Source organism: Pseudorasbora parva, chromosome 15 (assembly GCF_024679245.1).
Source record: "Pseudorasbora parva isolate DD20220531a chromosome 15, ASM2467924v1, whole genome shotgun sequence".
In the NCBI taxonomy this organism is placed as follows: domain Eukaryota; kingdom Metazoa; phylum Chordata; class Actinopteri; order Cypriniformes; family Gobionidae; genus Pseudorasbora; species Pseudorasbora parva.
The window spans coordinates 39888181-39903088 of NC_090186.1; the positions used below are offsets into that span (position 1 = coordinate 39888181).

General features: G+C 35.7%; 1 protein-coding gene across 5 annotated transcripts in view; it reads right to left on the minus strand.

Moving 5' to 3' along the window:
- gpcpd1 (glycerophosphocholine phosphodiesterase 1) overlaps positions 1-11277 on the minus strand; it is a 17468-nt gene extending 6191 nt beyond the window's left edge. The window contains exons 1-19 of one of the 5 annotated variants that reach the window (XM_067418071.1): positions 11122-11277; positions 10606-10663; positions 10426-10513; positions 8689-8779; positions 8498-8582; positions 7284-7359; positions 6015-6056; positions 5772-5895; positions 4756-4981; positions 3286-3448; positions 2867-2996; positions 2603-2657; positions 2413-2505; positions 2104-2181; positions 1966-2005; positions 1410-1468; positions 1093-1158; positions 882-1018; positions 149-284 (exon numbers count right to left, since the gene is read on the minus strand). In XM_067418071.1, coding sequence (XP_067274172.1) covers positions 149-284; positions 882-1018; positions 1093-1158; positions 1410-1468; positions 1966-2005; positions 2104-2181; positions 2413-2505; positions 2603-2657; positions 2867-2996; positions 3286-3448; positions 4756-4981; positions 5772-5895; positions 6015-6056; positions 7284-7359; positions 8498-8582; positions 8689-8779; positions 10426-10474 — 1650 coding nt within the window. In that variant the 5' untranslated portion in view covers positions 10475-10513; positions 10606-10663; positions 11122-11277. Of the gene's footprint in view, positions 1-148; positions 285-881; positions 1019-1092; positions 1159-1409; positions 1469-1965; positions 2006-2103; positions 2182-2412; positions 2506-2602; positions 2658-2866; positions 2997-3285; positions 3449-4755; positions 4982-5771; positions 5896-6014; positions 6057-7283; positions 7360-8497; positions 8583-8688; positions 8780-10425; positions 10514-10601; positions 10862-11121 lie in introns of those variants that run through there. The other 4 variants (XM_067418070.1, XM_067418067.1, XM_067418069.1 and 1 more) reach the window with 4 other exon arrangements.
- Between the last annotated feature and the right edge of the window lie 3631 nt (positions 11278-14908).

The window sequence follows — 14908 nt, forward strand, 5'->3', positions numbered from 1 at the left end:
GAAGCGGAAAAATATGATTAGATATCTTTCACTTCACTTCATTTTATTACGCTGCCAAACTGGGCATCTCTCCATGAGATTTCATAACTATGTTCTGAAGTATCAACAGCTGTACTATTACACCATCTGGCCATGTGCGTTCTCTCACCAGTATGTTCTCGCTCTGAGCAAAGCTCATGGCTATCTTAGTGCTCTGACAGCGGATGTCCATGAGTTCAGGGTAGAGGTCTGTCACTCCTTGGGTCAGAAATAGGATGGGGTATTTATTCTGCTTTAGCCTCACCCTGATGAAGAGAACACAAATTATTGCAACTTAAACACAACATGCAATCAGACTAATTATTAACTTTCTTAATAAACGTCCCTGGACTTATTGTGCACACATAAATTTTAAAGTAATACATTGCTGGTTTATAATGTGTTTAAAAATACAATTTTTTTCTTGGTTTCTATAAATTTCTATAAATGGTTCCATGAGAAACGCAACATCTTATGGAAGCTTTCACTAGCACAAAAGATGCTGAAAGGGGTTCTTTAGATGTTAAAATGTTAACATGAAAAATACTTCTACTGCATTTATTAATCTTAGTTAATGTTTATATCAGCATTTACTAATACATGTTAAACATACAGGTCAAACATATCTGTTAACATTAGTTAATGCAGTGTGAACAAACACAAACACGTTTATTAACTAACATTAAAAAAGGTAATGCTGTAAAAAAAAATTTCTCCCTGTTAATTCATATTAGTTAATGCATTAACTAATGTTAACAAATAAGACTTTATTAAAAAATGTTACCATAAAATATATTATTATTATGTTATTGTCCTAAACATCAGTGTATTATTAGAATATGCGTTTGAACTAGGCCTCTTACATTGTGCAAACATCAGGATCAAAACATGAGAAGATTATCCTTCTCTTGCCGGCGTTCTGCAGCACGCATGTGAGAATGATGTCCAAGAACTGATTCATGTTGAAGTAGGTGGAGAGTTTTGCATCCCAGGAGCCATCCTGTTTAGAGGAACAAATACAATGAGGGTGGTTTTGTTTCTATGTTCACACAGAGATCAAACCATCACACAAACCTTAAACTGCGAGATCCACTTCAGCTCAATGTTGAATCCCACATTTTCTGGAACAGCATGGAATAACTGGAACATGATGTCAAATGAAGACAAGTTTACCAAGCAGGACGGGTGGGCCATATAAACAACCATTTATCACAATGTTTGAAAATCTTCTGATCGATAATAAAGAACAAAGTTACAAACAAAAAAATACAAAAAAATATATATATATTTCATATATGCATCATATTTATATAAAATCATAACATTATTTATAAAAACTTAGGTAATTAAAATTAAGATTTACATGAAAAGAAAATATAAAGCTGTCACACCTGTGAAAGGGAAGGGAAAGGCTGGTGCTCATCAACATCCTCCTCATCATCTTGCAAGTCTACATAACAACATCACAAAATAAATAATTACTAAAATAATTAAAAACTTTATCTATTCAACAGTTAACTGTTTATTTAGCAACACCTGGGTTCAGTAAGTATTTAAAGCTTAAAGCTATAAGCATAACAATATTAAAAATAAAACACTGATTTACAGCAAACAATGTATTTGAACTTTTCTTAAAGTACTGTATTGTCTGCTTATTAATGAACTATCCTTGCAAATTATGTCAAAAAAAAAATCAGCCAGTGATTTTCATTATCAGAAAAACTTGCTACCACATCCTATATGACCTAATGTTAAGTGCAATAGGAATACAAAATTGTTTAACAATCTTAGAGTTCATGATAGATCGATCTTGAAAGATGCATGTTATCGCTAAACGTCTTTCACTATGGAGATTTTGAATTCGATTTTTTACTTCTGGAACCTAAGTGTTAAATAATGATCAGTTATTATCTTTATATACGGTAACTGATCAAATTGCAGTTGTACCTTTGTGGTCTTGAACTTCCATGGCAGTTGTATGGGCCAGCTGAAAAAGACAAACACATTCATACTCATCAATATCAGCATTGAGATAATTGCATTTCATTGTTCAAACATGGAAAAAGAATCTAAAATAAGTCTTACTTTTAAAAGCTGAAGTTGATCAAACGTAAGATCCTTTACGGGCACTTCGAACAATACCATTGCATTCTTGTCGTTTTTCTATAAAAGGACACAAAAAATGTAAAAGGTAAAGAGAGATTTCTTTTTTTATATTTTGCTATTTAAATCAGTGTTTATGACTGTTTAAGTCTGAATTTAAAAGGTTTAAGAAGGCTTCAGTCAGAGTCAAATCAAAAGCTGCACTGAAGGACACAATGCGAGTCGTTCAAATGATACAAGTAACTTCTTGTTGCACCATCACAAAGTTGGTGAGCCTAACGTGATTGTTACCTTTTTAGAAGAAATACAGCAGGTGAGGTCGTGGTACACGATTGGAACTAAATCTTTAGACAGATGAACATCAAACTCTACATAAGCGGCTCCCTGTGATGAAAACGAAACAGATATGCTTTAGCCTTTCGTATTATATGACGAACCTTCTTGCATTTTGGTACAGGTGCATTTATTTAGGTAAACTCACATGGCTGGCTGCACTTGAAAATGAGGCAATTGTGTTTTCCCTGATCTTGTGATGCCTGAAATAAAAAAAGCGATATATTTCTTTCTGTTAAACATATACTTTTTTATACTTTTTCATGCTTTGTTTATGCAGCAAAGTCAGGTGAAAAATTAGTGTTAGCAAAGTTAGTGTGCTTTTCTGACACCTCGTCGTGGGACAAACATTAAATCCAATTGGACAGGCTCAGGTTTTTCATAGCAGATCAACCACACTTTTGCTACTCACTTGGCAGCATGTGAGCTCCCTGCTCCTCTGTGTCCTACATCCAAAGCACTCCTTTTCTTCCAGTATTTGGCGAAAGACTGACTCATGTCACACTGATGGCCTTGGATAGGACGCGTGACCAGGTAATCCACTGACATTGCATCAAGAACAAAAGCATTTACTTTACTTAATGTGTCAACACTTAATAGTTAAAAATTTAGCACATCAATAAAATGGCACATTATCTAGCTACTAAGCTACAATTCAAGCAGGGCGGATCTTGCCAGCATGACTATATTTAAAGTCGTTGATATGTTTACAGGGGAAAATGTGTGCAAGCAAGTCCCATCATGAGCAACAGGAATATACATTAGTTTTATGGTGTAAAAGAAACTAAGACCAGACAAAATAAAACCAGTGCATTGTGGTATAGATTATACCTCTGACTTTTCCAATAGTGTGTCTGCCATTTCGGCTCATGATGGGCAGGGTGACCACACCCAGATCTTTGCCACTCTCCCCGAAAGAGGACGACAAGAGGCAAGCGGTGCCCACGTAGCCTGGATGGCCATCACCCTGAGTCACAGCATCACTCAAGTCCTCCTAAAGCACAAAGACATGACAGAATATGAGTCACCAAGTCACCAAGAAGAACTATGCTAAATGTATGTCAATCAATTTAAAGGTGTCATGAACTGACTTTTTTCCTTTTTTTATACTGTTTTTTTTATCTGAGGTCAACTACGGATGTTTGTGTGGTTTTTACATTCAAAAACATCATAAGTAATAGGCTATTTTCTACTCTGGTTTCGAGGCTCTCTCCAAAACGCTGGGTTTTGATGGGCGTGATGCACTGGAGACTTGAATGTAAACGCCCACGGCTAGAATTGGATAAGATTTGCATATTCAATGAGCTTATTTAAACAAACACAATGATTTATTTCTCATTGAACCGCGATTGTTTGGACTTATTATATTATTTTTATATTACACATAGCTCACAAGATCGGATGATATAAGAGTGAACCGCACGCGCATACACACGTTTGGCGCACGCGCCGCCCTTCAGATGTCAACGAGAGAGAGCGCGAGAGCGAGAGCGAGAGCGAGAGAGAGAGAGAGAGAGAGAGAGAGAGAGAGAGAGAGAGAGAGAGAGAGAGAAAGAGAATAGCAGAACAAGCAAATAATTAGATTCATCGGCCTGCCGGGCTTTGCGAGCGATGGCCAATACGTGTCCGAGTCCAGCGTGCTAAAGGTATGCTCTGTTAGACACGTACACATAAGCAAAACAATCAATAACAATGCAATACTATTACATATAAAACACATTTTACTCACATAAGCGTGCTGCACCATTCCTGTCGGATCTAAATCCAGCATCGAACGGAGATTTGTTTAAAAACGATCCCGCAGTGAACTGAAGTGAACATGTCTTCCCCACGTGAGCTGGAACTTCATTAAAAATAAAGTTCAACCACATTCCTAATATTAGGATCAGAAGGAAGCTTATGCAGCGACTGTGTTCTTCCACAACCAGGAATAGCACAATATCTTAAGCTTCCTCTGCATGTTTAATGTTGTTGACCAGCTAGCACGTCGAGACGAACAGCTCCATGAGTCGGTGGGCGGGGCTACTGAATTAGACGCGTGGTAGAGGCAGTGTTTCGTCACGCAATGACCTAAGTATGAAGCACAGGACTGTTTGCTGGGCCTGGTGTCTATGAAAGCTTTTCTTTGACTAACAAGGAAGTTTTCAGCTCTGAAACTTAGAGAATATTCTTATATTATTATGACCTTTTATATATCAAAAGCTCATGGGAAAGTTGATTTCTCAATTCATAAATGGTTTGTGATACAGTTGTGGTCATAATCTTTATATGAAGCAACACAAAACACCATCGCTCACACACCTCAAAGAACTCAAAGGTGAGCTCTAGGTTGTCGGGGTACATGGTGTGAATACTGTATTCTGTCCACTTGGAGGCTTCCAGGGCATATCCACATTCTGGCTGGGAATGACGAGACCTATATCCGACATCACTGATCATACTGGTCTCCAGCGTGGTGGTCATCTTATGCCATGTTGAAGGGCTTTCCTCCTCTTCTTCCTCAAGACCTTCGATCATCAGCTTCAATCTAAAACAGCCATTAATTGGGTAAATTATATTGTAGCATACTCTCGAAAAGTAAAATCAGACATCGAAATAGTATAACATGAAGTCAAAAAAGACAAATAAATGTTTAGTACCAGCTCTACTAGCCACTTGCAATTGTTTTTCCCTACATTAATTATCTGATACTAAAAGAAATCTATTTACTATACTGTAGTCAATTGTTTCTCATGTGATTCTAAACAGACTATGTTAACACTGTCAGTTCAAATCTGATCTAAATGATTGATTGGCCACATTGTGTATATTTGTCTGTCCAGTGTTTCGATTTCCAGAATATCTACACTTTCTTTCCATGCCAATGATGTTGCGTTAGAATAGCAAAAAACAACATGGAGGGGTTTGCAATGTTGTCTTAGAATATGTAATCTCTGCCGCACAGTGAAAGATGTGAAGACGCCTCATCACTGGACCACAGAGATGCCTCCATTGAATTATAATTTTTTGTGAACTGCACATTGACAACACGTTGTTGTTTTCTGCAACAACGTCTGACGTGTTTACATTTTAAGTGCCGTAAGAAAGTGACATAAAGACAAAAAAGCTATGCAAAATCAGTCTAGACTGAAACGGATCTCCAGAAATTAGATCTGAGAAAGACTGCTGTTCCCACATGCTAAATCGCCGTTCACACATGGTAAATATGACCATAATCCAATAAGATATGCACAAAAAAACTGAACAAGGCATAAATTATCCTGAGCTAATTTGTAGGGTTAAATGTGTTTAATTCTGTCTTTTGTGAAGGATGTTACCTGAAGCGAGACTTCTTAAATTTATTCTTTGTAATAGATACTGGAGGTTTCACAGAGTAATGAAGCCTGAGACGAATTTCTGTCTGGCACGTCAACCAGCCAGAGTCCACACACTCAACACCATCTGCAGATCAAACAAATAGAATTTGCATGTTAAAACAAAGTCATCATATGAAAAGTTGTGAATTCCAGGTGAGGGTGCATTCAAACTTATGTTCAAGTGGTTCCTAATGTCAAACTTACCATGGACTCCAAAATGGCCATCGTCAATCACAAGTTCTGGTTCTGGAAGACAAACAAAAATTAGTGTGGAAGGTCAAACACTCATTCTACAAAAGACCAGTACTGAGGAAAATGAAGTCTTCAGTGTGCTATGTACTGGATGGACCTCTAGACATTTGTAGCCAGTATATTCTATACATGCAAAACTGTGCATGTTAGAATGTAAGAAGAACACTAGAGATTATTATTTGGTTAAATGAATCTTAATAAAAGTTAAATAATAATAATAATAATAACTAAAATGCATAATTTACCAGAAGTATTACAATGCAAGCAAAATGTTTTTTGTGGCAATACAAGAACAAAGAAATTCTGACATCTGATTCAAATTATGGATCCTGCCTAGCAAAAACGAATAAAAACAACAACAAAAAAAAAGCATAGATGCGCTTAAAATGTTTTGTTTTGAATAGTTTGTTCAATGCATGTGTTAAATGTGTGTTGTGCATGCAAATAAACAAGTGATAAATGCATGCATTTTAAAAAATGTATAATTTTGAGTGTAAAAAATAAATAAACTTAAAACAATTAATGCAACTGCCTAAACATTTTCTTTTAAAGAATTAAAGTAAAGTGGCTAGATTAGGGGCAGGCAAAAAAAAGCACTGCTTGTAAACCCAGGAATGCACCAGTGGAAACAGCTTTGCTGTGTTTGTCTAAGACGGGTAATAGCCCACTAGATGTTAGGGTTTCTAATAATTGATCCATTAGGTTCCCTTAAGTGGCTTTTATTGACATTACATCTGTCCATGACAAATAACACTGAAATCAACATTAGAGACAACATAAAATGTAAAAAATAAATTAAAAAAAATATCATTATTTTCTTTAGAACATGCATCAATTATTCATGCACAACAAGCCCAGGGTATTAGGATTATTTACTTTCAAATTAAATGTCGCTGGTTTTATTGTGCACGATTCACCAATGCATTGTTTTTTATTTTTTAAAACACGTGCCGGGAAAAATAATATTAACCGACAACAATCATGGCCACTTTAAATTCCAGGAACGTTTTGAGAGACACCCATCCCATATTACATTACTTCCCACTAGATTCATTCACTTTGAAATACGTCAAACGAGAAATTTGTTGTGAATGTTTCTTCTTGTCTTTAAAAAGCTGAAGTAAGCACGTATAGAGGACAAACTGATCTGAATATAGTAACCATGATGGAGGGAGTCTGCGGGTTCATTACACACATATGCACTATTCTGGGATCAGATACCTGAGGGACTCAACGAGCGTGGCAGCTGATGGGTCTCCCATCTATTGACTATGACTTGATATGGCCCACCAGCATTCTGTAATTCCAAATGGGGGTTAAGATTATCGACAGATTTTGGAAAAACAAAGTCCACTTTGGCCACTCACACCAAAGTTTCACTCCTGAAAAAAGTAATATGAGGCATATTCACCACTTTCTTGTCAGCCAGCCAGTTGGTTGACATCTGAAAAGTGGACCAATTAGTCAGAAGAAACACATTGCCATTCACAGTGTTTAACTAGAGATCTCCAGGTTATCTACATGTGAATTTTTGTTTTGTTTTTTGAAAATCCCTGTACTTACCATTTAGCTTCAGATGTTATTTAATGAGATTACTTTTAACTGAGAAAATTGTTCTAAATTCTGGAAATTCCTAAACCTTGTTAAAAATAATTCAGCTTCTAGATTTAAAGAGAATATTTATGGCTGTGACAAAGCAGATGACATGTAAATATTATGTCATACATAATACACAGCATGTTAGGAGGGGCTCGCAGGAAACCTGCAGCTACTGTTCCAGAAACTTCATTCTCCAGGAACAACTAAACTAAAACAAAAACTACCCGGAACTGAGTCGAGTTCAGCTTAAAGAGATTAACAACTGTTGTGAAAAAGACCTGACAACCCACACAGACAGACACACACACAGACAGACACACACACAGACAGACACACACACACAGACAGACACACACAGACAGACACACACAGACAGACACACACACACACACACACACACACACACACACACACACACACACACACACACACACACACACACACACACACACACACACACACACACACACACACATTAAACTACATAAATTCTTAAAGAAAATTACATTTAATTACTTTAGTACCCTAAGGATAAAAGCAAACCATTGAGGAATGTTTGTAAGACATTAACACACATTTCCCACATGCAAAATAACTCTCTAAAGAGAATCTGCAGTCTTACACGTATAATAAAACAGTTGGATATAATCATCATGAATATCATAAAAGTTTAAACAATATCATTAGATACTGCATAGATTATGATGAGTCAACAACAACAACTATAAATACAGAGTGCTCTTTAAAGGTGTTGAGAAATCAATTCGCCGTTGGACCTTTAAAGATGAGTTTATGCCTTATATCAAGTTTTGTTTACTGAGAAAAGAAAATCTCACCTTAGCTTCCAGAATGAATCCCTTGAAATAGCGATATTTGGTTTCATGCCCTCTAGGAACCTGAATGGTTGCTCTCCACAGGGTGCTGGGGTAAGACGAGACAAGCAGGCAAAACATAGAAGATAAATATGTGTGTCAAGGGTAACTGTGGCTGTGCTATAGCAAAACATAGGATGGCATTGCAAACGTACCCATCCTCCTCCGCTGGCTGAAGGGTCACAGCGTTTTGAGGACACCAGCTGCCCAGGGTTTCACAACTGCCAACCACTGCTATCACCTCACCTGATACAGAAAAAAAGACTAAATAAGTTTCTCCTTTGCGATAAGTGAAGAAATGTGTCTCCAGGCAGGTTTTTTTATTACTCATTTAAGTATCATACAGTATGTCAACACTTAACTACAAAGTAACCCATTAACAAAACTACAAAAAAATACTTTCTTTAATAATACACATTAAACACCTATTTACTTTACTATAATTATATGAATCAGTGCATGTCTATGTCAGAAATGCAAATACATGTTGTAACTAAAACATATATCAGTATTATTAATAATATACGTAATATGCACTAAATAGGTTATTAATCCATCTCAAAGTTACTTTCGATTTGAGAACACAATATTAACTAAACATTACTGTATTATTCTCACAAATAATTACATTTTAATTGGTAATGCTTCATAAATGCTTTATAATAATTTAAAAAACCCAGACATCCTGTTGTAATCCTTATTTGCAGGTCACTTTGGATAACAAAAAAAAAAAATGAACATGTAAATGTAATGTTCCCTTCCCTTTCCCTCAGTGCAGATAAAAAAAACATTATCAAAATGATTCCTGTTCACATGGATCTGTGGAAACAACTAAAAACGGTTATTTTATGAAGAAAAATGACGTGCCTGTGTATTCGTATTCAAACACATAATGCTTGCATACCATCTCAATTCTCACAGATTCATGAGTTTTTGAAGTTTACATGAAGATGATAAAAGTATCCTTTAAAAACTACTTCAAAACCCATCTCAAAGTTTGTGTTCTCAGGCCACCAAACACTGTTGCCATGCAAATGAAGGGCCAGAAGTTTTCTATTTTAGCCCCAGAGTAAATAACCAATGACTTTTACAACAAAATGAATCAAAAACTTACTGGATGATAACTTTTTCTAGTGCTTATGTACAGCTAAACCAATCTCTCTTCCATTAATTTCCTGTTATCATTGTAAAGCTGCTTTAAAACCATCTGTGTTGTAAAAATCGCTATAAATGAAGGTGACTTGACAATGTAAAATTCCCATTGACACATTATTACATGATATAACGCTTTAAATCACACCAAGCAATTTTCTTAAATTGTTACAATTATAAAAAAACTGTACAAGTGGTTGGTTTATAAGCATGCAAACTGAATGCCTTACTCTTAGGTCTTAATGGACAAAGGATTTCCTTTGAAATACTTGTATCTATCATCAAGTTCAAACTCTATTCAGAACTATGACAAAAGCACCATTGTTGTAACATAAGTTTGCCTTTAATCAAAATTGTATAAACATTATTCGAACAACGAAACAACGCATTTATAGCATTTACTATAGACAGGATATTATTACTAGACTAATGTTCAGCAATTGAACAAAACCAATCATAGTGCACTTTTAACGTCATCACACCTTGACAATGTAATCATTGTTAAACATTTTATTTTAAAGTGTCATTGTTACATATGTCACATGTACTTACCATAGTAATAACAGTAAATTAATTACATGCAACTAACCTTCAACCAATAACCTAAATTGTAAACATGTAGTTATTTAATATTACTCAGTACTTAAATATATAACTGTATCAATGGCACAGTGTAACAATAAGTTTTTGTTAAAAGTTGTACACTGTTTTATAGTCTTTTATCGATTGATTTCTCTTACCCACTGCTGTGGTCCCTCTCACTGTCAGAGTCACACTAGTGCCGTCCATGACTGACACACAGGCAGGTGGAGGTGAGAATGAAGAGACCTAAAAACAGAGGGAAAGAAACACATCTAAAAAATCGAAGTCATGTTAACAGCATCAGCTGATCTGGTGCTCCTCTGTGTTTTAATACCTGCCTGCAGAACTACTGTGCACAATCTGCTCCTGGTTCTTTAAGTTCCCATTACGTTATACCTGTGTTCAAATTATATTACAGATTAAATCACGCCGTACAGATAAGAGGAAACTACCCCTGGTCGCAATGTTAGAAAATTAATATTGAGTCAGATTATTTAGAGTAAACGGTCATACGAGAATTGAACAACCGGTTCAGTAACATTTGAAGACACTCAAGAGCTCGAGTGGCGGAAGCAGAATCAACACAGTCTGAACCGGCTGCAGCCGGTTACTGTCAGCGACAACAACAACCGGTATCCGAGGGTGTTGCTCAAACACAGTAAAACTGCCTAGCTAGACAACATTGTTCCGTTCTAACGCGCCTAAAATGCTATCTAGATAGGGAGCCCAGGGAGGTTTTGAGACACGCTTACTGTTTTACTGTCCGTAAATATTTATGAATTGCGTAAATATACGCGTGCATTCAATGTCGAATCCAGTAGTTTAAAACATAATAAAGTGACAGTTAACGTTACCTGAGTTTAAAGATAAGCATCCATCCTTTTTGTGCGCGGATACCGGGAAACGTTAATCGCGCGCTGACGTGCACATGTTTACATGCATGCGGATCTGAAAGCCGACACCGTTAACTGTAGGCCATTTCTTAAAACTTAAACTTTATCGAGGTATCACTGTTACGTCTCACAAATATGCGAGTATGCGTACTTGTTGAAACAAACAAAACCATAAATCGTACAGGTTAAAATTGCGTTGAGAAGGTGACTGTAGGAAACAAAAATTAGCGAGGGCATGAAGTGCAAAACTTGGCCCCGCCTCTTTGCGTTTTCTGAACGCATATGATTGGTGGAAAAGTGATAGGCGGGTCTTCCTCGCTGGCGCTTGTGTTGGGTGGAGTTCATTGACGCACGCGGATATAAGCAAGTAAATTAATAAATGGGCTTTTGATTTTTGACCCTTTAGCAGAACAGAAGCTTATCTTTTTTTAAATAAATAAATCTACGATTTTTAACTTTAGAGACTGTTTTTTAACAGTGAGTCATTATACAGTGTTACTAGTATTTTGTATATTGAGAGTAGGCTACTTTCTACACATTTCGTTCATTATCGAGTACATTTATTTATATCTTAGGCCTATTCAAAAATGTTGTTGTCTATTTATATCATTTGCTGCGTATGTTTCATCAAAATAGTTGCAGAAGTCAGAGGTCTTCTTAACAGGAAAGATTTTCCATATTGAGGCTAATAAATTAATTTCATGGCTGGTGAGCCAAAAAAGGAAGCAATTAAGTTAACACACACACACACACACACACACATATATATATATATATATATATATATATATATATATATATATATATATATATATATATATATATATATATATATATATATATATAGGCCTGTTCGAATAAACAAGTAATGTTTTAATTAAAATATAATAGTTATGAATGCTAAATTGAAAATTTTTCAAAGGACAGACCTTAATAACCAATAACAGGGGCATGGATTTTTCACGTGACCAGAGATTTTCAGTTGAAATGGTTGCATAATGAGGTGCCTCAGCAGGACAGAACATGTTGCATAACAGAGGTCAGTCAGGCACACACATGTTGAAGAAAAAAAGTTTAGGAGAAAACAGTGATAGACAGAGTAAGAAAGTTCAGAACAGCATGACCCAGGTTCATGCAATGCAGAGATAAACCATATCTTCAGTCATAAATTAGTTTTGCTTACTCCTTGATTTCTTTATGATAGATGTTTGCTGCCCCACGGTAGCTCTTCCTGTTGGCCTGTGTGAGCCATTGAGGGGTAAAATACAATCGTTCTTTTGAAATGAAGGCTATTGCTCGCCGAATGGTGCCGAGTGTGTGACAGTGCTTAGCACAACTGAATGGATGAGACTGCAGGATTATAAATATTTAATGAGTCAGTGTTTCTCTCTATTTACCCTGTTTTCACCTTCCGTCACAGATAAGATAATAGACAGATCATGAATAAGGTGTTTCTAGAACAGCTTTTAGATGTTGAATTAGTACAGTGTTAATTCCACCCCCAAAGCAAAAGAAAATAATATAATGAAGCTTGTCAGGATGCAATTAGTACAAGAGACTGTTTTTCTTGCTTGTATTTTCAAGAAAGGAGAGGACATGAGAGCAATGGACAACTTCTCATTTGTGTGGTCTTGGGTTTGTGTTATAATGAATTTGCCAGTTTTGCCCTTTGGAAAGTGCTGAAATGTCCTGGGAAATGCGATTAAGATTTTTTATTCTAAATAAGCCTTTTCATACAAAACAAAGAAACGTTCACAAAACTTTGTTAATTAAGAACTTAAGATTTCTTATTATTTTGAACTTTCTGTTCACCAAATAATCCTGGAAAAAAACTATCACGCTTTCAAAAATGTTAAGCAACCGTTTTGATAATAATAATAATAAAAAGATTTCTTGAGCAGCAAATCAGAATGATTTCTGAAGGATCCTGACTGTGACACTGAGATGCTGAAAATTCTGCTTTTCATCGCAGAAATAAATGACCCTGAAAATATTTTCAAATATAAAAGTAATAGTAATAATATTTCAGAATATATTAAAATGTTTACTGTATTTTTAACAAATAAATGCAGCCTCGGTGAGCAGAACAAATCTTTCTGAACTCAAACTGTATTGTAGGCCTAAGCATCCATCTGCATAAACAATCTTAATGTCTATCAATATTTACACATTTATAAGTGGTGGTGCTTGTGGTTTTAGTATAATGAAAACTGAAAATTGGAGACATGCAAAAGATTTCAGATTGTGCACTGTAAAAAAATAATTAAAAAAATAAGTTACTTGGTTGCCTTAATTTTGAGTCCATTGAAATTAACAATTTGAGTTAATACAATGAACATTTTTGAGAATCGACAACCTTTATTCAAATATTATTAAAATATTTTCTTTTTTTAAAAAAGAAGCTTATTGGGTAATTGTGTGTTTTTATTAGTGATGGCTGTTACGAGCCCCTACTCTTTCTCTTGTTTTCTTTCCTGTCTGAGAATAGCTGCCAATTGGATGGGGGTGGAGCCTGATTATGCCTAACACCTGAGGCCTCTGCCTACTTAAGAGCTGCTGGTGAAACTTCAGTTTGGAGGGGGGGGGGGAAGCCTACCTCTGGAAACCTGTTGTGTTTCTGGTTTCTTTTGTACAGGATGGTGAGTTTTTGTTTGTTTAGTTATGTTAGGTTAGTGGGAAAGCATAGGTAAGGAAGCTGACCCGGAAGATTTGTTTATGTATTTTCTTTTGTGTTTCTCGGGAGTTAGGAAAGAATTAACACTGAGTTGTAGTTTAGATTAGTTTAGCTCACCAGTCCTTACTTTAAGTTTTATATGTTTGTTTGTTTTTGTTAATTTGTTGTAAATAAATCTTTCTTTTTACTACCATGGCCTTTGTGATTTGGGTTTATACACCTTTATGGATGGCTCTAATGTTGGTCCCTATTTTGGGTCGTAACAATGGCGCAGTAAAACATGCCAAATTTCATGATTTATCAAATTTTTTATGTGGTTAAGATACAATAATAATTTGAATTTCTATTTATTAAACCAATTTCCTTCATTGTTTCAACTCAAATTTTTAATGTCGATAAACTCGAATTTGTACAGCAACCAGGTTACTTACTTTTTATATTAAACCAACATTATTTTTTAACAGTGTGCTTCCAAATTAGGAAAAGCTCCACCTAGTGGCACACACTTGTACTACACTACTGTGAGCCAATATCTCCACACATGTATATGTTATATATAGAGATAACAAGTGCCATGATGAAGAGTCATGGTTAGCTGCCTTTAAACAAAAGCATGTCTAATTTATTCAGCGTTCAGTGGAGTTGAGCAGATACTGGGATGCTTAGTTCAAGGCTAGTCAAATCAGCCTTCATTTGAAGCCATCCTGCAAAGAACGGCTGGGAAAACTCTTTAATTTTTCTGAAATAAGTGTTTGATCCTTCAGATATGAGCCTTAAAAGTCCTGTTAGAAGACTACTAAAAAGTTGCTGTATTTTCACCAGGGTCTGTATGTTTTTGGACATGCAGAGCAAGTTGTATAAAGCTGGAAGGAAACTATTTCGAGTTTTATGCTCTTAGAACATCCTCATTTTATGAATCATCAAATTTAGATTTTCATTTCTGAAAAAGTGACACAGTTAAAAGTCTTCTGGATGTTGTGACATGTTATATGATGTAGCCCATCTTTCCACAGTGAACCAATAATCTAACTGTAGACCTATAACGCATGAATCCGAGGCTTCATCTAAAATAGC